The sequence below is a fragment of the Epinephelus lanceolatus genome, chromosome 16 (assembly GCF_041903045.1).
Source record: "Epinephelus lanceolatus isolate andai-2023 chromosome 16, ASM4190304v1, whole genome shotgun sequence".
Lineage (NCBI taxonomy): Eukaryota > Metazoa > Chordata > Actinopteri > Perciformes > Serranidae > Epinephelus > Epinephelus lanceolatus.
The window spans coordinates 29,519,251-29,544,791 of record NC_135749.1 but is presented as its reverse complement, the minus strand read 5'-3'; the positions used below and the strand labels follow the sequence as shown (position 1 = coordinate 29,544,791).

General features: G+C 39.8%; 1 protein-coding gene across 2 annotated transcripts; it reads right to left on the bottom strand.

Moving 5' to 3' along the window:
* Positions 1-976: 976 nt before the first annotated feature.
* On the bottom strand, positions 977-25,001 carry sfpq (splicing factor proline/glutamine-rich). 2 transcript variants are annotated; one of them, XR_013493556.1, is made up of 12 exons: positions 24,152-24,998; positions 23,337-23,525; positions 22,779-23,080; positions 22,564-22,659; positions 21,933-22,129; positions 21,754-21,838; positions 21,468-21,579; positions 21,304-21,352; positions 19,536-19,642; positions 1,438-1,486; positions 1,241-1,327; positions 977-1,129 (listed from the first exon to the last, which is right to left on the bottom strand). XR_013493556.1 is itself a non-coding variant. In XM_033636887.2 (10 exons), exons 1-10 carry the CDS (start codon positions 24,854-24,856, stop codon positions 16,379-16,381), a joined length of 1,953 nt encoding a protein of 650 aa, XP_033492778.1. In that variant the 5' UTR covers positions 24,857-25,001; the 3' UTR covers positions 16,001-16,378. The 2 variants fall into 2 exon arrangements, 1 of the variants encoding a protein (XP_033492778.1); XM_033636887.2 differs by lacking the exons at positions 977-1,129; positions 1,241-1,327; positions 1,438-1,486 and adding an exon at positions 16,001-16,489 and having other exon boundaries at positions 24,152-25,001.
* Between the last annotated feature and the right edge of the window lie 540 nt (positions 25,002-25,541).

Genomic DNA, 25,541 nt, shown 5'->3' with positions numbered 1-25,541 from the left:
TTATTTATCTCTTACTTATTCAGTCTCTCCTTCAAACTCAGTGTAGACTAATTTAGATCACTTTCTGAGTGGTGCTTGAATGGAGACAGACTGTGTTTTGTAGTGGCGCATTACTGCATCTCACTGGTGCGCAATGGGAAAGGGGCTAAAAAAAAGTGCATCAACCATAGATAGGCACTGTCCCTTCCCCTCTGGTGGACTTACATGGGACCATTTTATCCAAAAAATGTAAGACAAATGACTTTTTTGATCCCATTTGAATTGTGCCATGAATTAAGTATTTGTCAGCACAATTTAAAAGATAGTTTTGCAAGTCAAGAAAGTCAGTTTGTCAGTGCAAGACTGTTCAAATTTCTAATTAGAGGGACTACACAAGTCACATCAGTGATGCCCTAAATCTCGCTTTGATAATCTTCCTGTGATAGCTGTGTTTTATAGCAAGACATTCTAACAAGAGCAATGGGTGTTGGCTCATTCTTCCACTTCTAGGCTGATACAAACACGAGGTAAAATGACATTTTATTTGTTTGGGGAACATAGCTAGGTTACCTAACCAGCTGGCTAGCTGGTCTAAGTGAAGAATTTAGTGTAAGACAAAAGCTGTAGTTCATTCAAAGGTTTCACACAAAACCAGATGGTAGTATGATAAAACTCTATCAAACTGACTTTCTCTACTTGCAGAATTATCTTTTAAATTCACAAATATCATATGTAATTGAGGGCAAAGGATAAAAAATTGTCTCTCTGTTAACCACTGTGTGTATTTCTTCCACAATAAAAGGTCCAGTGGGAGATCAGTTACTAAAGATTATCAGTCTGTGCAGTTACTACCCCCAGTAGCTAAAAAATGGCAGACTGACAAACAACCGGGTAATTGGAAACTTTAAGCTTCTTCGTGAGACAACAGGTTTAAATGAACTCATCTCATAAATAGACAGGCAATAATCTGCAAAGTAGGAAACACAAAGACCAATGGTCAGGTTCACATTATTTATTATTAAAACTTTACAGCGTAAATAAAAAAAAACAAAACAGTGCATCCCTCCTCTGGACTGCAGACTGCTTGTCTTCTTGCTGGATGCCTCTTGGTGCTGCATCTGTTCCACCACCTGCTCCACCACCTGCAGCTCTGCAAGAAGCAGAAAAAAAATGTTTTTAGTGGAGATTATTCAACTTTGGAACATTTTTTTTTTCATCATTTCACATCCGAGTCTGAAAAATAATTTGCAGAGGGACTAACATGGAGGTCATCCTGCTGTTAGCACAGTTCTGTCACTGGTGTCTCCTGCAGCTCTGGCATTTAATAGACATCAATCTTCATTTTCACCTGCAAAGAAACAAAAACTAAGACCAACTGTTCTTTAACCCCATTGCAATTTTGATTAAAAAAAGACTGAGTTCTTCTCGCAGCTCACCCGTCACATTTCATTAACTTACCCTGGTTTAATGGTGTGGGCTCTCAGCCTCCTCCGACTGGTCGAGGCTCCTGTGGCAAGAAACAAACAGTGAGAGCCTGGTAGTGAACTACTCAGCAGGTTTCTACCTTTACTTTTTTTTGTTTGTTTTATATATCAATTACTTGGAGGGTGCCAGCCTAATAAAACAGCATGTACATCACTGAGTATGTATATATTTTGTGTGTGCATGTGTTTGTGTGGGTGGTAACTGTGGAGGTTCAAAAGAAAACCAAACATAGGTTTTAATTGTAAATACAGGTTACGATGTTAAAATGTGGACATGCATTACAAGTCAATGTGTATGTCATTGTGAGAACAAATATGCTGAATGAGTTGTGTGATAGAGTTAAATACAGATTATAAAAAGGCATCTTAGCACCCTGAAGTAGACTCATTTGTTTAGAAACTGCAGACGAGACAAGTTCATGACAACAACGTTGAGATCTGTTGCAAACCTCTGGGTTTTCGGTTTCCCTGTTACAAAGCCATGTGAAGCTGGACTTCGTTCTGACACATCAGGGGTGTTACTGCAAAAACCCCAAACAGAGCTGGGAGCTGCACCACAGAGCTTGTAGAGAAGAGGTTGTTTTCAGCGTCAGTTGTGCAGACTTTGGGCAGTGCCCTTTTAGACAAGGCCACATGAGGCCTAAAAGGGTAATTCTGGCATCACACTCAGAGACATAGATTATTTTGGCCAATCAGGACTGAGGACTTGGTTAGAAAATGGATCACAGTGCAGACAGATACATCTTGACAGCCTCCAGGGCTTGATTCATGGCATTGGCTGGACAGTGTAGTTCCCTGGTGATCAGGGAGAACCATAAACTCACGGTCCTTCACAGGTACAAGACAACTTCTATGTTCAAGCTACAGAAGGAAAACACCAGTCAGGATGTGCTGTGTTTTCACCGAGTGGCTGGTCACTGGCAGGACAGGACATTCAGGTTTTAACAGGAAAAGTGACAAAATATGAGCGGTAAGAAGAGGCACTGAGAGGAGAGAGGAGAGGAAGCAATAGAGTTCAGTACTACTGCAACGTTTTTTCCTCAAAGAAGAACTATGTATGTCCATTTCGTTTCTTTCAAGAGCATAATAAGTCTTTTTATTGTGTCTGGTATGCAAGTTTGCCCTACAAACCACTTCAGCCTAAAACCAACAACCATCAATTTTGATTTAGTTAGTTTTTATTTTCAGTGTGGTACTCTACTCAAGGAAAAGATCACAGTATTCTTGAAGGGTGTTGCCCTGTTACACTGTCAAAAAATATACTGATAGTTCAACATCTACACAAGTAACTTCTACTTAGTACTTCAATGAGGGTTAATCACCTATGAGCTTTGGAACCACTGTTCCAATGATGCTTTGAGTGATGTTAGCAGGAAGTATAATGTTGCAATTCTGGTAATGATGCCAGCTTGAGTTATGAGCAATCCGACTGGATATTGTGTAGATTTGTGTGTGTGTGTGTGTGTGTGTGTAATTCCCAGATGTTAACTAGATTAACAAGAATTTATGAGTATGAGACGTGAGCTTACTTGACATATTATAACACCTCAAAACGCATTGCATGTCTACAGACTGTCCAATAGTCAACTGCCAGCTAGAAAGTTTGATAATTACCTGTTAGATAAAATAATCATGAATGATGGCAAGTGATGTTAAGGTGCATCAAGAGCTCACATAAACACTTCAATACTGAAAAAAACAACAACTTTAAACTAAAATATATTACGTTGAGTGGAAGAGGTAAAGTTGATTTACATTTGTGATTAAAAAAAAAATTATTTAAGGGCAGCTCAGACTGGTAATGTTGTGATCGATACGGTCATGTGCTGCAGAGAAGATGTATTGCTAAAGTGTACTTCATTATCAACAGTCTGCTGGTAATGGCGTACCTAAATGTTAATTTGGTACACAGTATGTCACACATACTGATTTAGCATGTAGTATGCAGCACTAGATTACTTTCATGGATGTTTAATTGTTTTAGAAACTTAAAAATGCTCTGCTGTTTAAGTCTTTTGTTTTGGAAAGATAGGACCACTCTAGTCTTTTTGATATATATATATATATATATATATATATATATATATATATATATATATATATATATATATATATATATATATATATATATATATAAATATAAATATAAATGTATATACAGGTTGTTTGGAAAGTGAAGAGAATCTGCTTCCTGTGAACTCAGGATATGAGTGTAAATGTAAATATTTGTATTTTTCAAGAGAAATAAAAAAAATCCACATCAAGCACCATAAATAAACACATTAAGTCACAAAGGTTGTCCAAGGATCAAACTGCAGTGAGTATTGGATTACAAAAACAGACTGAAAGGGGTTTACATTTCCTACAAACCCACCCAGATCAACCCCAGCACTATGTGACATGCTTCACTTCAAAGTTGAAATGACCTCCCAACCCAGTGCCACAAACTATAATTGTTTATAGTTTTTGTAGATAATTTACCAGCAGAGACAGAGTCAGGAGAGGTGACGACATATGGAGACAGTTCTGTCAGTTACCAAGGTCAATGCCATGTCTATACAACGCAATTTAATTCTATAACATTTAAAGCAACTACAAGGAGTTATTAACTGGTGATGTAACAGTATTAATTCAATACTAATGTCTCTATATGACCTACACAAACAAGACAGTCAGTAAGAAGATTGACATTTTCTATAGTTATTCTTAGTGTCCATCCCCGGGTCCATAAAATCGGTTTGCAGTGAGTAGTGGGCTACCCTGGCCAGTTAAAAGGAAGGGAGGGGAGATTTTCCTTTTTTGTGTGAAATTTTGTCGTTACTAGCGTATTTTGTGAGTTACAACCAAAACCTGTTCTGTCATCAGTTGCATCTATCTTTCATTCACTTCAAAAATAAAAGGCACAAGCTAGTCAGATCAAGATCTTTCCAACACGAGGCAGTGGTGCTCATTAAACTGCTGCCGCTTTCGTCCACAGGTATCGTGAAGTGTAATTTCCTTGTAGTTGCTTTAAATAGTCTGAATAATTTTTTTAAATTGGCCTGCACACTTGTGCTACCGTTTCTGAAAGAGCTCAAATCTACATTATGCATTCGATTGTTAAAGATGTAAAAGAAATGCAGCACAAAGACAAAACTTGCATTACAGTGGAAAAGTCATCCATGAGTTGGGCTTTGTGTTAGACTTATTTTCTGTTCATTGTCGCACACAACCTGCCTGTTACAAAGGCTAATTACTTTTCAATATAAATTAAAAAAGTGCAGCAAAAATCACCAAAGAAATCAGCACATGCTGAATGAAGAGAACTGAAAAATTTGTATAGTTGTCAAGATTTAAGCATTCTAAAGCTTTAAAATTACAAAATTAAAATTTTCACTTTGCCTGAATACTTCAAGCCTAGTGCTCACAGTATGACAGCAGCACTGTGTCCAACACCTCTGATGAGAAGCTGTAGTGTTGAACCAGCAACTGAGCTGTCCGTCTCTCAAGCATTCATACAGGAAAGCCAAAGTACTACAACCACACACACACTGCACAGGCTAGTATGCTTGCCACATCCACACACAAAAAGATTGAAGAACAGAGATCTGCACTGTGATGCCATTCTTTATAAGTGTGATGCCAGAAGCCCTGTAAACGTCACCGTGAGCTGTGACGTGGTGCAACAGAGGAGAGAGTTATGTTATGGGAGAACTGTGCATCTTTTATTATAAACATGGATGGGACACTTACCTTTACTTGTTCGGCTGATCTGTGAAAGCATACCTCTGGCTGCAGTGCAAACATGTCCAGGCTTTACTGTCCACTGACTTCTGCAGAACTACTCATCGCCAATGTAACCCAACTGCAGAGAAGAGCCTCTACTGTGGACTGGGGCAGCCTGTCTTTAACAAGCTGGCTGACAGCAGCTAACACACCTCTCATTTACCCAAAGACATGACAGACACACACACACGCACACGCACACAGGCACAACCGACCCCCTCTCTTCAACCGTTCGGTGCACGGGACTTCCTGCCTCAGGTAGGCTAGTGAATAGGAGGTCAGTCTGGTCCACTAGAGCAGTTTTTACCAACAGCTTTCAGGGTCAGGAAGGTTCCACAGAGGACAACAAATATTGATAATGAGGGGGTTAAAAACAGTTTAACAAATCTTGACTAAGATCTTTGTTTTTGATATGTTGGTGTCAATTATTAGTCCAATAACACAGAGTCAAAATGTGTTGCAATAGCAGACACCTTGGTTCTGAAAATCAGTTTTATAGTTACGCAGTAGTCTGTTGACTATGAAGTTCACTTACAAAATGTCACTGTCAAAGCTTTGCTTTCAAGTTTTACTCTAATGATGGCATCAAAGTGTGTTGGTACTTAAGGGCATCACTGTTCTGAACCTAATATAGTTACTGTGTAGTCTGTTAAGTGTACTCTACTGCCTTTCAATAAACTTAATACAGTGATATGAAGGGATGTGTATCCAGGATCAATACTAAATTTGTACCAGTTCCTGACTGGTCAGCATCTTAAAGTGTCTGGACCAACTGTGCTGCTATCAGTATAAAATTTATTGTTATCTAATTATAACACAGCTGGCATTTACAAATCCCTAACTGTGCCCCTCTGATGACGAAGCTGCCGGCATCATGCGATTACAGTAATGTTGCTAAGTACATGATGCATCCCTGACGCATTAAAATCTAAAATGACATAGTCAACTCACTATCTATGCATCCAAGGGATGTACTATTATTTTTCTTAATAATGCTACATTGTAAGCCACAAATCCATGGTGAAAGTGCACACGACTGTACTTTTTTCTCACGTCACGGAAACCACTGTGCTTTGTTAATTTTCAGATGCCTCATTCAATATACACAGGAAACAGCTAAACTTATAGCCGCAAAAGAGTACTAGTGATAAAATAAGTTATATCAATAAAGGCATCAATATGTTTCGGAGTCATTAAGTATCAGTATCTGTATCAATATCAGTGTCAATTAAGTCCTCACAATACCCATCCCTAGTAATGTGTAATTTCTGAAGTGCTATTGGTGCCATCTTTTAAAGGATCCTGACTCTGAACTTGTATGAGCGTCAGTGTCAAAGCTTTGGTTACTATTTTTACTCTTATAACAAAGTCAAAATTAGTACAGGCACCAAGTTTTGTTACCTGCCCTTTTTACTGCACCATTTGGTGTATTTGCTCTTTTTTCTCTGCACTTCTGCCACGACCAGATCCAATTGAAAAAAACTATCCAAAATCGACTGCTGCAACATTTTTTCCCCTCGTTTTGAATGTGTATTATTTCACATTTTACATGTTCTTTGTCAAGGCCACCCTTAACAGGATTAGAATGAAAATTTCAGCACATCTATATTGGAAACCATATAGAGTTTAAAACTGAGGACAGTTTCAATATGTCAGAATATTGTTTGAGCTGACTTTCCTTGCACAGTAATGTGCATTCAAACTATTTCGAATCTTATAAGGTCAGAAGAACATTTTTAGCAGCCTCTAAGCAAACCTATGAGGAAAACTTTTTTTTCTTATATTTGGACTTCTTTGGTGACATCACATACTCAAAAAGCGTCCTTTAATTTATGATGTCTAATATATTATTTCTCAAATGCAAGTCTTTCTCTGATACAAGTATGGTAACAGCACAAATAGACGTGCATCAAAATCACAGCCGCGACTAGCTTGACTGCAGTATTGTTCATGGTGCTGCTGTTGATATGTGTCACTCTGTCTTGTCTATATTTATGCATTGACAGTGTTTTCTTTTTGCACAGTGGCATTATAAATTTGTTTTTCACCGTGTGAGAAAATGGACAAATGAGAGCCTATGAAAAGTCTCAAATGCATGAGTTTCACAGTCAGTATTCGAGTTGGTAAGACTGCAAATCATACTTTTTGTACCATGTTACATGCACTGGTGCATGCAGAGCTGAGAAGTACGTGCACAGCTAGACGTATACTACCATAAATATGCATGTGGCATTTCAAGTTTCATAATGCAAAGTCAAAATGAGTTGGTAAGTTAAAAAAACCCATTCCAAACCTCTGTAACATAGTGACTGTGTAGTCTGTTAAAGGTGCTTGCTGTCCTTAAAACAAATCGACTATAAACTTGTCTCAGAACGGTCAGTATCGATGGTTTGATTTCCATTTTAACTCCAATAACAAAGCAAGAATGTTCTACTGCTGTCGGGCCAGCTTAGTGTTCTTGGCAGTCACTTAAATCTTCTTTACGTGTGCTAGAAGAATGGCCAAATGTTAAAATCTTTGTCCTCCAACTTCGCAAGCTACTGTCCAAGCTATAGAGCTACCATCTATCATGATCAATTGCAAATTGACAGTGACAGTGTTTCGTCAGCAAAAGAGAAGAAGCTACAGACTTTGAATTTCTTGGTTTGGAAAGTTCCTTCTCACAGTCCAACACCTTTAAAGCTGGTCAAACCTGTTAAAGAAAAACAAATTGTACACATAGACACAGACATAACATTTCAAGTTTTAAAGCTTACAATTAGGTGATGTTAATGAGCACTCATACTATTTCTCCAAATGCTGTGTAGAGGAGAATGTCTCGGATGATCACTTTTGACTAGCAAAGCTTTAAATTAGCATAATAATGTCTCCTGATTATATGCCTAACACAATTTACAAAAAAGAATATCAGCAATTAAAATTGCATGAGCTCCCCCACTTTTAAATAATATCAAATTGTCTACTAACTCTGAAGTATTGGCAGGTATCTGACTTGCCTCTAGTTTTTCCATTCACTAACATAATCTCTTCAAGAGGTTACATTTTAGTCAAGAAATCCAGTTAAACATTGGCTCATTGAGCCAGACAGTGGACAGTCTCTGTCAACAAAACAACTGAAGTGAATCCAAAGGGGTTTCCTTTTTCTGTTGCACTAAATTCTCCTTGTAAGACTGCATAAAGTTAGAGAAGACTATAAGCAATGAAGCATAACAAACTTGAGCAAATGTGTCCTTTTTTTTTTTTTTAAACCAAGAAATGATTTTAACCATAATCTTAGCTGAATTTGTTGCTATATTAAAGAAAATGAGTAATCTACAAAATGAACACGTGTTAACTAGCCATCCCGAATCGGAATCTGGAATAACTATCACGGCTGAGCTTGGCAAAGTAAATACAAAAGCTGGTTCAATGTTGCATTACTGTTTATTCTAAGGCTATAATCTAAAAAAATAAATGTCAGTATTGATCCACAAACACAATGTGGTGAAGAAGCGATGGGCTCATCCATTCCCACAACAGAAGCAATAGCCCCGTTTCCACCGGGCTGTACGGTACGATACGATTCAGTTCGATATGCTTTTTTTCCCATTTCCACTGTAAAAAGTTGTGAATGGTACCAATGGAACCGTTACTAACCGTTACCATTTTTGGTACCCCTTGTGTTAGGGTGCCTAGCACACAGATCTGGTATTGAAAGGTGGAGCCATGAACACTGCAGTCCGTTGATTGTGGATCTTCAAGCGTTTATATGTACTAATTTCAGCTGGGTTATGTGAACAGCATATATTCTAATTCTCACTCGGAGAAAATTAAAGTGTTGCATAGCGTCAGGCTAAGGCAAAACTAAACCCCGAGCTTGCCTGAGAAGGCAACCCACAATTTTTAAACATCCGATGCAGAGACTCTCACTGCAGCCTGTTTTATTTTGTTCTGAAAATGTCGGCTTGCAGCCTCATTCTGTGGACGATAAACGAGGTGTAGACTTCCATCTGTGTCACCGGTAATAAGGAAATAGTGTGAGTGCTGGACGGGAATTTAGTGACAATAACCCTGCCCACATTTAAAGGCCCAGTGTGTAAAATGGGTTGAAAACAGTGACGTCAGTGGTCAAATTCTAGATTGCAGGGCTCACTCGCTCACCCCTCCCGTCGGGTAAATGACGGTGGCCTCGTAGGGACAAAAAGCCTTGTGCACAACTTTTTCAGGAGTAGGTCTATCTAGCAACGAGGTGAATGTTTATTTAGAAATCTAAACCATGTTACGATATTGTAATGAATCCCTCACGAGCAGGAGACCAGAGGAGCATTTGGGAAAAAGGCCTGTTTATTTGAGCACTCCAAAAACTCTGGTAACACTCCAGGGTGTAAAAGACTCCGTCCCAAACTCTGACTCTTCTGGCGTAACACACACACTCCATAACTTTACACACATACTCGTTTACCATTCTGAGTGGGGACCCCCCTCCCCTCTCTGCTCCACCAACCTCCAGCCCGCACACTGACTGACAGCGTAGCCGGTAAACAGAGCTCAGCTGTTTATTTAGCCTAGCGATATCTCCGGACTATAGCAGCTGCAATGGACGACTTTGAACGCGATTTTGAAGAGTTTCTTGTAGCGGACACAGACCCAGAGCCATACCTGTTTGAGCCAGAGCATACAGATGAGGAACTCCATGTGTTTGATGCTGAGCGGGCGAGAAGAGAGGCTGAATGCACAGAATGGGATTTGGTGCCACTGCTACCATGGTTGGGGAGATATATCACCAGGAGGTAAAGCACTGCAGAGAGTGCATCACAAGGAGTGAAGGTGCATCTTCTTTTCCTCGCAGATGACGGTTCGGGTTCATTCTCTCCTGTTGCGTGGTAAGTGTGGTCCATTCGCAAACTTTATAACTAAAAAAACATTTCACCACTCTCTATCGACGAACTACTATCACTCTCTGCTGTTTCCTCCTCCTTCTTCCTTCCGCTGTCTTCGTTGGTTCATTTATACACGCGAAACGCGTTCTCTGGCTGGCTGGATTGTCCGCTCGGGCTGCCTTACATACATGGCGGCGCAAGATGGCGACCTCTTTAAAGCAAGGCCCTTGCTATATATATATATATATATATATATATATATATATATATATATATATATATATATAAATAAAAATAAAAGCATAATTATAAGGATACAAAAACCAAACGAATTTTATTTTATAGCGATTATACACTTGTATAAACATATTAATGGGTAGAATATTCAGATTCAGATTGACAATAAACCATGCCAAATATTACACACTGGCCCTTTAAAGGTACGGTTTGCAGTGGAAACGCTAGGGTCTAGGTACCATGTCTGAAGGGTACTTTCAGTTCCAAAGGTACCATACCGAAAATGTTTGGTGGAAACGAGGCTAATGATCCAACTACAACATGTCTTCAAAGAAATGTGATTCAACCTTGAAGTTAATGACTGCTTAGTACAATATTTTGGCATTCGTTGATGCCAGTCACTTTCAGAAAAGTAAGTACTCAACTTCCAGAGAGAATTTCAGTGATATTTAGAGTAAAATCAAGTTGTTTCCATTTTTAACAAAGTGCACAAACGTTTTTCAAAATCCACTTAATCACGTTCTTCTTTTTCTTCTTCTTGATGTTGTTTCATCTACAGGGTAAGAACACTTCTACATCCAGCATACCTGCCCGACTGTCTCTCCATACTACACTGAGTCACAGGCAAATGTGTTGGCCAAAGTTGGCATCCTGATTGTTGTGTTACTAGGATCATTTGCACAGGAGTCCATTGTTGCGGATTCTTTGCTAAAGCATTTCTGAGTCCAGGCTATACAGCCACAAATTCCTCCCAAGTTTACAATCTGTAAAGCTGGTCAAACCTGTTAAAGAAAAAATGTACATAACAAACACACGTAACATTACAGATGAACACTCCATGATATCCAAGACTATTACCAAGTATCTGTAGTCCTCTGTTCTGCAGCCATTTCCGGTGCGTTTTTACAGGGATTTCAGGTGCTATTTAAAGGAGGAGAATTTGTAACAAAGCAAATTTTATTTCTTTATATTTTAAGTTACTGTGCAGAGTACACTACCATACGGTGCACAAGAGGAATGCTAGAAACTTTTAAAGTTTCTTGCTGTCTTGCATACTTCCATGTATTGGCATCTATAAGACAAATGCCAAGAACTACCACATGGTTCACTGTGTTCATCCCGTTATAGGTCCAAATGCTGCCCAAAGTCCCCCATTGGACACTTAACTGTTTACAAAAGGGCACGCCTTCATTGGCCTGGTGAGAACGTCCTGATGATGTGAGCGCAACATTCTGTTTAGCTCTCTGTGTCTGCCGCCTTTAACGTGTTACAGAAATTAATCAACCAACCCAATCTGGGCCAGTCAGGGATTCGCACTGTAGTTGTAACCAGGCAGTCAGGGACTGTGTTGTAGTTGATGAGTTAAAATGCAGGCAGTTGCTTGCACAGCGGTTCATGGCCTCTCCCAAAGCAACAAGCGCTAACTCTAAAGTTAGTTAGGTGTACACAGCAGTGAGTGATTTTACTGCAGAAATAGAGTCAATAACGCCAATTAAGTTTCTCGCAGGATAAGATGTTTTTGCCATTGTTCCGACAAACTTGTGTTTCTGTCAAAGGAGTCTGGTGACTGTGGATTGGGGTAGCAGCAAAACATGTTTTGGCTGCATAAAAATATGACCACCACAAAACAAAGCAACATTAGTTTAGGTGCACACTATATTTATAATATTTTCACAGCTTTACCTTGCCATCAGACAGCCCTCTCCAACAGGAAACTGATGCCACAACGTTATACCCTCTCCAGAGCCACCAGACTCCATTGATAGAAACAGTCATTTTACTCCACAGAACACAATGGGTCTCTGGTCTTCCACTGCCACTTGATTGGGTAGGTAGTTTGTGTAATTACAGGACTTTCGGAACCAACCTAATCATGCCACTTCTCTTTTCTGCCTGTCCAAACTGGTAGCATAAGATCATTTAACGGTTGTCAGTTTTGACTGAATCACAAAGGAGTCAGCAACGTCCTCCCTGCCACTCGCCCTGCACCTGCCCCAAGCCCAACTGTTGCCTGTAAAGTGCTGCTCTGAATATTACAAGAGGGGGAGAGACTCACCATAGGAGCTGTGGACTGTGATTTTTCTGTGCAGGATGCATGGGAGTGAAATTGAATAGATTTGAATACATTTCTTGCCTTTATCCTGATGGTGTGAATAAGTGGGTAAATTTGTCGCAACACTGTCCCCTGGTACAAATCCGATGTTTAGTGGTGGTCCGCCATTGACTAGCTGAAGGAGTTCGTCTGTCACAGCGGGTACTCCCACCCACTGAAAGTGTTTTGGGCTGCAGCGGGGCCACAGAGCAAAACACAATGTTGAGCTCATGTCATCACGATGTTCTTACTAGGCTACTGCACAGTGACTCCAGAGTTAACACTAAAAGCCACTTGTTGATCCTACTCATCTTGAAAATGTAAGCAGTATTAAAAACTGTGCTGCTGAAAGGACAAGCTCATCAACGACATATAATGTAAATGGATCTTCAACAGACCATAGAATGTCAGTCACAAGAGTGCTAGGAAAAAAGATCACGTGCCCTACTTCATCAGTCAGCATATTCTCCATTTCAATAACAACAATCAAGAGAAACAATTACACTTTGGAGTAAGATAAAATATGCTCAATCTTAAGAGTTGTAATTAATACAAGAATACTTACGCTCACTTTTACAGCCCATCTCCTCCTACCACACAACTCTGAGAAACACTTGCTGAGGCAAGCCAGAGTCTATTAGGTGCCAAAGTGATGTCAAAATACCTCAACAGGTACTGACATGATTCATTGGGCCAGATTGGGCAGCAGAGTAAAAAATATAAATTTCAGTTGCCAGAAGGATTAAACAAAGTTTTAAACTTGTTTTCTTTCATATTAACATGTTAATAGGGCTGTACTGAGTCTCTCTCTCTTTTTTTTAATACATTTGAAGCTTCTATTAAGGTAGTCAAATGAAGCTTCGAGTGTCTGCTGCCATATTTTGTCAAAATTAAATAACTAAAATAAATAAATAAATTAATGTAATAATAACAAAGCTGTGTATCATTCAAATGTTATGAATAAAGCTTCAAAGTTTAGAATTTTTCGGTACAGCCCTACATTTTAATGTTAATTTGACAGCTTCTTAATATAGCAAGCCTTTCACCAACTTACAGTATTTAGTGTCAAGTTACTGTAATCCAAATGTCACTGAAAAGGAGGCCTACCGTCAGAATTTCAAAAAAAAAAGAAAAAAAGAAAAAAGAAAAGGAAAAAATACAATTACAATGATAAAAATGGAAATTAAATGATCTCCTTCAATTCTGCTTTTAACGTTTCCTGTTTTGAAGACTTGTGTCCTGGGTCAAAGTAGCCATGACAGGTGTATAAATGGGGTTGTTAAATGTTTTCTTTCAATACTGTTGGTGGGCCCTTGGGTCCTGTGATATTGCAGCCGATGACATTAATGTAACTACAATTCAAAACATGTCTCCTGAAAAGTGCTGGTCAACGGGCTACTGATGAATGTACCCCAAAAAATGATAAAGCAGTGCGAGAACAACAGATTGGGACCAGATCTGAGGAAAATAACAAAATGAAAGCACTGCATCCTCAGCTGTACTGAAGTGTGACAGTAAGCTCTTAACTACATGGCTCTTTCAGCCATGTTGGTTTATGCCACCAGCCATGTAAGAATGTATCTGTGCAACATAATATATAATATATACCAATTCACAGTGTAAAACCGTATAACATACTGAAACCAACAAGAATGATCAGTCTTTCGTCTGTTGAATGACAAGGTATGAAAGGGAATTCAAAAACTGGAGAATGTCAGCATGTCCTGCCACATATTCCGTTGCAGTACAAGAGGAACTGATGCAATGTATCTTGCTTATACTTCCCAGCCATGGAATAGAACAGAAACTCTGGATTTTTGTCTTCTTACAGGTCCGGCACAATGAATGCTTCACCACTGTACAAAGTACAGAACTTGTGCAAGTGTGGGATTTATATCTATTTTCCAATACTGGCAACACTTGCTGAATCATGTTAGTGTCGTGTAGCTCTATTAAAATCATGACTGTGTAAAAACTTTGAATTAGCAGCAAACATTTAAAATACTTTCAGAACTGGTCACTCTGACTTTTTCTTGAAGGGGTGAATCCTTTCTTTTCTTCTTTTTTTGGAAAAATAAGTTAAGGCTGCTATTTTTCATCCAAAGATGGTACAAATGTGATATATCTATGCTTTAGATTCTGGTGGTTATTTATGCCTTCAACACATGTTAGCAAGTCCAACTGAGTCCTTTGCCAGTCACTCAAAGGCAGATTCACTCATGCCAAGAGAGTAAAATAGAGTTAACATTCAATTTAGATAAAAGTTTGTCAATTCAAGAAACACTACCTTTTGTGTTCCTTTAACATATGAACTGTTCGCCTCTGTTGTAACCAAAAAGGAGTCTTGAACTTAACTGATGTGACTACGTTTACATGCAGGTTTATCAAAGCTCATCTTACTAATTTTGTACACAGCAACAGGGTGCCTTTGAGGAGGTAGGTAAATGGCCTCTTATTTGCTCACCTGCAACTGCAGTTCTACATTTAAATATATGGCCAACATCTACACAGTGAGGCACTTTCGCACAGGGGCCATTAAGAAAAATACCATGTCATTAAAACTGTAACTTGTACCTCAGGAGCTCGATTAAGTTTTAAAATTGTGATGAGATTTCATCTGTTGATAAAACAAACAGCCCATTTGCTGCTAAGAAGGTGGCAACAGTAACTAGAAGTGCAGGCTTCAAGTCAGCAATCCATTTTCAAGAATTTTCTAACAAAAAAGGTACACAAGGGTGAGCGCTGTCATCCTAGTCGTATTATCTACATTTTTCTATTGGATTGCATGTAAACGTAGTCTATAGCCTCCAAACATGATCACAAGACACACTAATGTGGACTGTGTGTTTTAAGACTGAGGACATGATATGAGCATGTGTTCAGAAGAAGACCTGTGTGTATCCACTTGGCTACCCACAACCTCTTTCACACTTTACCACAAGCTTTCTTAAAGGATTTATGTGGTATTTCTGCCATCCTGAAAGGGACTGTAAAAGCTGAATACCAATGGATGAAAAACACTTCAACTTTGTGCAGCCACTTAAAAAAGCTGAAAAGTTTTCATGTTACAAGAAAGAGACAACTATTTCCACTGAACATGGTGTTTGAGGAGAGAAACTGCAAAGTTGTGTATTAAACATTAAATAAATTGATTCATACAAGTGCTGGGCGCGGTCCAGTCTGGAGACTTCTTAGCAGATGCTGTCTTACTAGCGACATCCTGCACTACATATGCCCCACTTAATTACTCCTTTGTTAGAAGTATGATAATCACTGGCATTTTATTGAAAATGCTGATTGTGAGAGTGTCATCTGGTTATCTGAATTTGACAAGAAAATAAAGAAGCAAAGGACAGGCATGGGGCTTTTGCAGCAAGCCTTCAAGGGGGGAAACGTGCTGTGTTTTTGGTGTTATACACATCTCTGAATGCTAGAGATCAGGACTGCAGCAGAGATAACACATAGACCCTTTAAGACCTAATGTGGCAGATGTATCCACATTATTTACAAATAACCAATCGTTGGTAGGTGGTTGGTTTTCAAACGTACTGTGTGTTTGAGCTTTTAGGAATAAATGTTAACGGTTTGTCCTGATAGAACCAATGTGTCTTTATTTCAATACATGCTTTGATTCCAAATGCATGGCACAAAACACAGCCATAGAAGGTAGAGAAAGTTGTTACAGTTATCACTTCACGGCGACTCACAGAGCAGAATACATCTAGAAAAGAAAATTATACATCGGTCAGAAAGAACTAACGGATCACTCGAGGGTGTCCCATATTTCTATGCTACTGACAATACAAAATAAAAAAGGAAAATATTCACTTTGTCATAAAAGGGGTTAATGTAAGGCTAAAATGTAGCAACAATTTAAACTTAAATACAAGAAATCTGAGTCAACATGTTTGTTGTGGAGAATCTATACAAATGGTGCTGCTGGGAAGATCATAGAGCAGCATTTAAAAACGGGGTTTCTTAGCAGGGCCATCAAACTCCTCACGGACCCTGCCGTACCCAGCACTACCAGGACCCATTCCCCTGGGACCACCCTGGGCAAAGCGCTCATTGCGCTGTGGGGGTCAATTTGCCAGGGAGGCAAATGTATGGGTATGTAATATATGGGTTCAGTGCGCAAGCACACAGTTCATGTCCATGTGGAGGTGTATAAAAAGGTACGGCAACAGAGGCGATTTGTTTTATATTGTGAGATATACAACAAAACCAGCAGGAGACACATCCGAAGAAACCGTTCGTTCCAATATGAAGATCCACAGGTGCCACAGGTTACATACAGAAAAGGAAGAGAGGGTAATGCTTTCGTTAGTCAGTGCCTACCTAGAATGGTCTCTCCAGTGCATGCCAAGACTAACCTATAGCCTACCCTTATTACTTCATAGATTTAGCCATTTAGTACGTGCTGGCGATATTTTCCTCTTCGAGATCACTGAATATATCAGCAGATAAACCTTTTGATACAGGCACTTATTTAAATATTTACATGTAAAACATATGAAAAAGGTTATAAATAAGTGCTACATGATTTTATATTCCTATTTGTTTCAGGCGATATTCGTGTTTTCTTGGAAATTTGGAAAACAGATATAAAATTAAGTGCCATTCTGTTTAATTCAGACTAAACTGAGTGAGCTCCAAAGTTTAATGAGCAGATATTGTAGCGTACTTAACTACTGTCCAGCTATCACAGCACCTCTTATGGCACTTCAGTGATACAACTTCAAACTTATCTTAAGGTCCCAAATGTGACCAAAATCTTAAGTAGAGGGACTGTACCAAAAATATATGTGTCGAATAGTGGCACAGTTAAATGTAGCCTGAACATTAGACAAGATATTAGGTACAACCATTTCAACCTTTCAAGAAGTAAATTTGTTAACCAATGAGCACTTCACATGCCAATTCAGACACAATCTGTGAAACTAGAAAAGTGAGAGAAAGACTGAATTTCTCAAAGCCAAACCACCAACAGGAGGAGGCTTTCATTTACAACATGCAAACAACATGGGAAGAGCAGACCACATACAAAGTAAAATAGAAAGAATATATAAAATAAATATATCCTGAAATGGATCTGCATCAATCTGCTCATCCTACTAAATTATCAAAGACCTAAACATTCAGATGTAACTATAGAACTGCAGTGTATCAAGGTTTATCCTCATCATGATGTGAAAATGATGCATTGCCAACATCAGCACTGCCAACAAGCTCGAACCTCAAACATTCTCAGCTCCTAAAAAAGTCTTTTCTACAATAACTCTGAGGGAAAAATGGTGCTTTAAAATCAAAGACTAAATAATTAAAACATGCTATTATAAGCATGAGTACAAAAAACTTGATTTTTCATAAGCTACAATGTGAAGTGCATTATTTCTTCAAATACGTAGCTCAGTGCAGTGAAACATATACTGCACAGCAAATACAAGCGTTGATCTGAAATTCAAAGCTTCGTTAAAAAGTTAATTGTTATAGAAATGTTCTTCATTCGTTTTGCCTACAATGTTAAACCACGTTTTGCCATTCTTACAGTCAACTGTAATCCAGGCTGCAACCAAACACTGGTACTGCAATCCTGCCAGAAGCATTGACCTGAAGCTTCATCAAGTATTCACCACTGTCATCCCAGATACAAATCATCACAAAGCTTTGCCTGCCCCCATCAGTTAATCCTGATGTGTTGAATATTGTTTTCTATGTGTAATGCCTTAACTAAGGCTGGGCGATAAGGCAAAAAATGTGATCATGATAACTTTTTTCCGTCTTTGTTAGTATCAGCTGAAGGCAAATTTGTCTTATTCTGCGCTTAGGTGTATTTGGGATACCTTAACCAATCCAATGGCATTGTGTTACCTATGTAGTTCACAAATAGCACTTAGATATAACAAGCACTGTCATGCAAGACAAACCAGGTGCGGCTTAAAGCAAGTTAATGCGGGCAGAAGAGAAGAACACATCACCATTCTGCAAGTTTGTGTTTTGCTTATTAAAAATGTTTGATGAATTGATCACACAGTCTTCCTTTTGTTACTGATGTACACTGAGCAGTGTCATTGTTGACTCTAGTAAAATATATTCTGAAGTCTATTTTAACCCTTCTGCTGTGGGGTCTGCTCTGAAGTTATGTGGGCACACTCTGCGTATGAGGAGCATGGCCCTGTCCTCTTGCAAACAGTCAGCAACACAGGTAAGAGAGGCAGCAGACTGACTGGCCGTTGTCCCAATTATTTCAGCTGTGTGATAGGCCATTAGGTCTATCCATGACCAGTAAAAATGTCCAGGATTATAATTGTTTTTTATATGAATTTCATCAAGATCCCCTATCGTGATCACTTTCACCCAGCCCTATCTTATACCGTCAGCCTGCACTAAAAGCATTATGAATGCTCATAACCCCAAAAAAAAAAAGCTGTTGAGAAGGTAAAGGTTGCTGGTCCAGAAGATGAAGTACACCCCTGCTTCAGGTCTTAAATTGGCTTGTAGCACAAAAAGAGCTTCACACAGGATTTCACACTGCCACACAGAAATACACAATGCCTGTTCATGTACAACTTCTTCCCATGACAGACGATACAGGAGACTCCAACCACTGCATGAAAAAAGTTGTTTATAACTAAGTGAGCACACTGTCAGCAGTTGAGGGAAAAGCTAGATGACATGCTGCCTCTGGTCAAGAAAAAGTGCCTGTCCAGCTCACCTGAGACAGGGCTTGCAATAGCAGTCCACTACACAAAAGATGTGATAAGAGTGAGCAGAGCAACTGAAGTCTATCTACAGCTGTCAGAGAGCACATTGGAGAGAGCAAATTCTTATGCTTTAGTGCAGGTTGACGGTTTCTTAGCTAAAAAGCAGTAAGAAGTCAAAGTAACTGAGGGGGCTTGGCATACCAGTGAAAGAAACCCTATCAGGCAGGCAGGATATGTCACATACAACAATCAGCGACCCAAAGACAGCTGGGAGCGCCAATCATTCATAAATTTCCAACAGCTTTGCCAGCTGGCCGTAATGCTAAAAGATCGGCTAGGAATCTCGCAGACAAAAAATAAATGCCAAACACAAACTACATGAACTACAGATCGTCCAAAAAGTGGGATACGTTACCATTTCTTTGCCCATCAGGCTGCCTGAAGCGGATCCCATTCCCTGCTGGCCCTCAAAACTCAATCCACCCATGGGGAACTTCTGGTTGGATCCACCAAAGGACATATCTAAACAGAAACAACATTAGGTCAATTACATACAGTGCACTTGAATGTACACCTTAGACAAAGTGCTGCTGATGGCTTTGCTGCTTTAGTAGGATCAAACAAGATATATTCACACAGTCAGGTTTAGTGAGTGTCATTTCAAAGGGAATCACAGCTCTGCAAAATGTCCACTTTCAAAGAGCTCAGTTTCTGCAGAAACTGTTTAAGAGAGGTGCTGGTTCAAGTTAAAAACCGTGTTGGAAGCTGAGGTTTGTGGTGCCGTTGGACTGAATTGTGTATTACTGAGAGGTATTTAAAATATTTAGAGTTACTGAGCCTCTAAATAAGTCTTTATAAATAATAAGATAAGATAATAAGATATTAGATAAAATTATGGTACTGGATGCTAGCTAACTAAGGCAACACTATAATTCAAAAGTTTGGAATTTATGAAAACACTACTTTCTTGCAGAAACTATTACCTGAAGAATATGCAACTTAGTGTGCTCCTATGAGGAGACGGTACAGGATCAATTTAGGGCACATACTAAACTGGGAATTACCTCAGCAGGCGAGGTTCATAAATAGCTGCAAGATTTCCACCTTGCTAACCTTCTCTTAGCAGACTTGGAGGAAGTTTAAAACATATCCAAACTAGACCTTTACAAGGCCCACAGGGTAGGTTTCCAAAATGAGCCACACAATCAAGAGGCCTGAATGTATTATGTACTGTACCAAAATTATTTCAAGTTTTTATATTTTAGCCACATAAAAATCAAATATTCTTGTTGAATTCTGCCTACTTCAGTGGGTGTTGTCTACACAAAAAGGCCAAAGAAATATAACCTGCTTGGTACACTGTGGCCTATTTAAATAAGTTAAAGTATAAAGACGACCCAATAATGCTACACTGTAAACATATAATCTGGGATTGAAACAGCGGCATAGTGTGACTTTTCCATCAGGTGTTGCCTAAGAAGCAGTATTTCGGCCATTTTTATAGTAATTTAAAAAGGTATTTATCCTGTCACAGACACAGCTGACAGTGAACTAGTGTATTTGACGTTATTATCATACTGACAGCGATGTGTCTGTCATCCCTAGCTCTCTGTAGATCATCACCTTATATTTTTGTATCATTTATATTTGTGTACACGTGGGCTATGTCAGCAGATGCTTGTTTTTACTCATGTCAATTGTGCTGTCTGTCCTGACAGGGGACAAACATTTACGCCAGTGGCCGCCTTTTTATTATCATCTTACCATATATCTTGTCCAACACAAAAATATGTTTTGTTCCTAGTTTCAGTAAGTGCAAGGAAACATTTATCTCAAAATGCTGAACTACTAATTTAATTATATAGTAGGTTATTTTTGGAATATCACATTACACATTCCCTCACACTGGAATTACTGATATTTTTGTGCTCTCTATACTCAACTCAAGATGTGACATTTGTATAATGTTTTGTAAATAAAGCTTTAAATTTGGGAATTAAATAAAAAAAAATGTATGTGTTTAATTTTCAGCTACAGTACAATATAACCAAAAATTATAACCATGTAACATTGAACATGTGTTTAACATTACAATATGTCAGGAAACACAAAACTACTAGGGACTCCTTGATGTCACTACATTGAAACCTATCAACTTCATTGGAAATTACAGAAAAGCTTACCACTCATGCCCAAAGTTCCACTGGAACTCATTCTCATTTCCCTCTCCCTCTGTAACAGAAAATACATAAAATAAGTTAAATATCAAACCAGACAGATATTGATTAAATATTATACTTAACTGTTAATGTAACAATCTTGTATTTTAAAATTAAAGTTAACTCACATCCATGAAGTTGCCCATCCTGTAGCTCTCCTCACGCTGGCGGCGCATCTGCTCTTCCATCTCCCTCTTGCGTAGCATCTCTTCTTCCCGCCGGCGGCGCTCTTCTTCTTGTCTGTTTACAAAGAAGAAAATATAAATCATGTTTGTGATCCAAGTTTTGCAATAATATTCACAAATCGGATTTCATTTGTATTTTGTCAAAAGAGAACAATGGAAGGCATATTGTGTTTGTGAGAAGACGACCAGATGACCAACATCCGAATAGGATTCTAATGAACATAAATACCTGAGCTGCATCTCCTTCCTCTTCTGCATCTCCTGACTGTGCAACTCCTCCATGCGCCGCAGTTCCTCTTGTCGCCTGAGCAGATCTGAAAGAAAACATGAAACCAACACTTGTCATTGTTGCACAGCTGCACGCCATTGTTTCTTTTTCAAACCTGACAACACCACCACTAAACCTACCTTGTCTGAGCAGGTTGGCCTGGTGCTCATGGTATGCATCCTCCATCTCACTCTCCAGCTTCTCACGGGCCTCGCGCATGTTCTTCTCCACCTGCTGCCTCTGCTGCTTCTCCATGTCATCCAGAGACTTCCAGCGTTTAGAATACTCGTATTCAAAAGAGCCGGGGCGAGCAAAACGGGGAGGTTCCTCGCGCTCTCTGTAGACACAATCAACAAACCAACCAGCATTTTACTACAGTAACACTCAAATATTATGATTTCATCATTCCAATAGTAGGATATTGCATACAATAAGCAATATGGACATTGGTGCTAGTTGCCAGTGTGGGGGTTAAAAGACTGCAGGGAATTTCCCTTTACCTCCTTCCCTCAATTTACATAAGTGAACACATGCCACTCCACACAAATTGATTTTTAACAGCTGCAATCCCTGAACCTTAAGCCCCCCCCCCCCCCACAAATCCGCAGTGTACCATCTGGTACTCACAAAACAATGGCATAAAGGAAATGATGTGCGGAGTAACGATGACTGTTCCAGTACGACTTGCATAAACCTTATTCAACTCAAAGTCAATACAGCTCTACTTAACCCCACAAAGACAGATGGATGGGGACAAACTGATTATCTTACGCTTGATATCTGGGGTTCTTCTGTGCCAGTTTCTCTGGAAGACCATCTTCATCATCAAACTGCTCCAGAGGCTCGACAACGACAGGCCGGGGTGACCTAAAAAGGGGAAACAATCAAGACAAATAACCGATAGATTTCTATCTCCTTATCTGAAGGTGTGTCAATTCATTGTGCAATCTACAAAAGTGTGGTTTTTGAATTTCAACTGTACTTACGTGGTGAGCAAGAAGACACCTTCATTGCACCGATCCAGGGCTTTTCTAGCTGCAGGTTTGGAGGCAAATTCGACAATGCCCTTGCCTGTGGGGCGCCCGCGATCATCCACAATGACAATGGCCCTCTCAACCATTCCAAACTGCGAGAAAGCTTCTTCCAGGAGCTCGTTTGAAACAAATGGTGACAGATTCTTCACAGACAAAGCTGCAGAGTGTGTGGCAAATCTGACACGCAGGGGTCTGCCTTTTGTTGGTGTGTCATCCAACTCTGCTTTTGCGATCTCTGCAAGTGCGCGGGACTCCTGAAGAAATCGAATTTAGAAGTACTGATAAGTATTGTTTTCTACCCACGTCAACAATTTATTGTATTTTGACTTGAAACAAGCTAGACATTTAGACAGGAAAGAAATAACTGCTAGCTGTATGCCTTCAGTACGGATAAAATATTATAGACAGAATGTAAATCTGTACTTTACAGATTTATAGTAATTATCTTAACTCCAACACAACAGAAATTCTTTATTACACATGGATACATTAAAGGGTGCAATGTCTTACCAATCGGATGAAACCAAAGCCTTTGTTTTTGTTGATGAAGACCTCGCTGGGCTCTCCATACTTTGCGAACAGCCTCTTGAAATCTTCCTCTGTGATGTCGTTGGGCAGATTTCCAATGAACAGACGGCATCGCTGGGTGTATGTCTTCTCACCGGGTTTCAGCAGCATGGACAACGTTGCCTTAAACTCCTGTCGATTGAGTAACGTTACAATATTAAAACTCTAAAATCTGTGTGACACTAGGTAATACATTTTTAGTCGACTATATAAAAAAAAGCACAAGACTGTAATGCTATCTCATGCTCGAATACAGATATTTCTTCGTTTGTTTGCGTGCTCGCGTTAAGCTCAGCCATGTCTTTATTCCAGACAAACCGCCCATCCCCCATTCGGGATGATCAAAGGGAAACGCTTGACCTACATTCTCTGACGCTGACTTTCTGCGAACTAGCGTAAACGAGAAAGTCAAGAAAACAAATGGTGGTCGTATAAAGATAACATAACATCCCACAATTTCTTTGTTTTGCGGTTATTTTAATTTAAATTAGTGTGGCCGTGCTGATGTTGGACAAAATGGCGGCCAGGTTAAGAGCATAAACTAGGGTGCGCGTGTTTTTGTGACTGCATACACCGCTATGGGTAGCGACACGGAGACGAGGCATTTCAGGATATGCAAGCAAACGCCGCCCACGCGGGTTGCTATGTGTTTTAAATCAAACGTATTGCTCGTACAGCATAAGCTAACGTTAGCGGACAACAATGCCTGTCGACGCCATTGACAGTCGAGAGTGTATTATATTTAAACAATATCAAACCTTTGATGGGACTGCATCTGACGGGGCTGCGTCGTTGTTTTTCTCTGGCTCCTGTCTAGGCCTTGCTGGTGATGGCCCTGTCCTCTGACCTTGGTGAGGGCCTGTCTTCTGGCCTTGGTGGGGACCTGACTTCTGGCCTTGGTGAGGGCCTGTCTTCTGGCCTAGTTGGGGGCCCGACTTCGGGCTCGGGTGTGGGGGCTGCTTCTGCTGCTGACCGTTAGCATTTCCTGCCGGTGACTTCAGCTGCTGGTTCTGGTTCTTGTTTGCCTGGTTAGGAGGAGGTGTGCTCACGTTAGGTTTCGGTGGGGGTGACTGAATCTTCGGCTGAGGCGCAGGGGTTGTTGGTTTCTGCTGTTGCTGTGCCGGTTGTTGCTGCTGTTGCTGTGCCGGTTTCTGCTGCTGTTGTTGTTGCTGCTGCTGCTGCTGCTGTGCCGGGCCTTTCATGGTGAGAGCCGGGCCAGGACTTGGCGGAGGGATAATTGCCTGGTTCTGCGGTGGCTTCTGGGGGGTCTGTGGTCCCTGATTCGGCGCTCTGTTGAAGTTATTATTTCCTCCCCTCCGGTTTTGGTTCTGATTCTGGAAAGGATGGCTCCTGAAATGTGGGTTTCCCATTAACCCACCTCGCATCGGGCCGCCGGGCCCACCGCCTCTACGTTGCTGGAAATTCATCCCAAGGCCGCCGCGATTATTGGTAAATCGAGACATTGATTCTTATATCAGCGAAACTATAATTAAAATACTAAACACGTTATAAATAAGCTGCGTAACAACAGCTTACTATCTGTGTCGGTAGGTTGGTCTGCTCAAAATGGCGACCAGCGATGGTGTCTGGAAGAATACTTCTTTCTCCAGGACAGTGAACACCGCCCCGATCAGCTCATTGGTCCACTGCTGCCAGCTGGAGGAGAGGCGTTCACTGTCCTTTGAATGAGCCACCCCTTTGTATTATCATTCTATCTCTCTGTATGAATCTAAATTAATGATTAGCTCTACAGGTAAGAGGATTTTCGAACTGTTCCTTTCAGTTATAGTCTTGAGAAAAGTAGAGATACAAAAATATAGGGCGTTAGTCAGTCGCCATTATATTAGATTTTATTTGAGTACACATGAATTGTCTGTAGCATACTTAGACTAAAGAAAAAAAAAACACTGAAACTTTTGGGCTTGGCTTTGACCTTGTTAAGATAAAAGATGTACAAAAATATTTTCTCCCTTTGCTAAAAATAACTGTTCAAGAAGAGTTATTTGACCCACTCCTACTACAAACACATAAACCTGACCACTTATTAATTTTCACACTTTAAAGAGCACACCATTTTGTTAAACACTGACAAAACACCTCAGAGTGATCATAGCCCATGATCATAACATAGTAAAATGATCATCAACT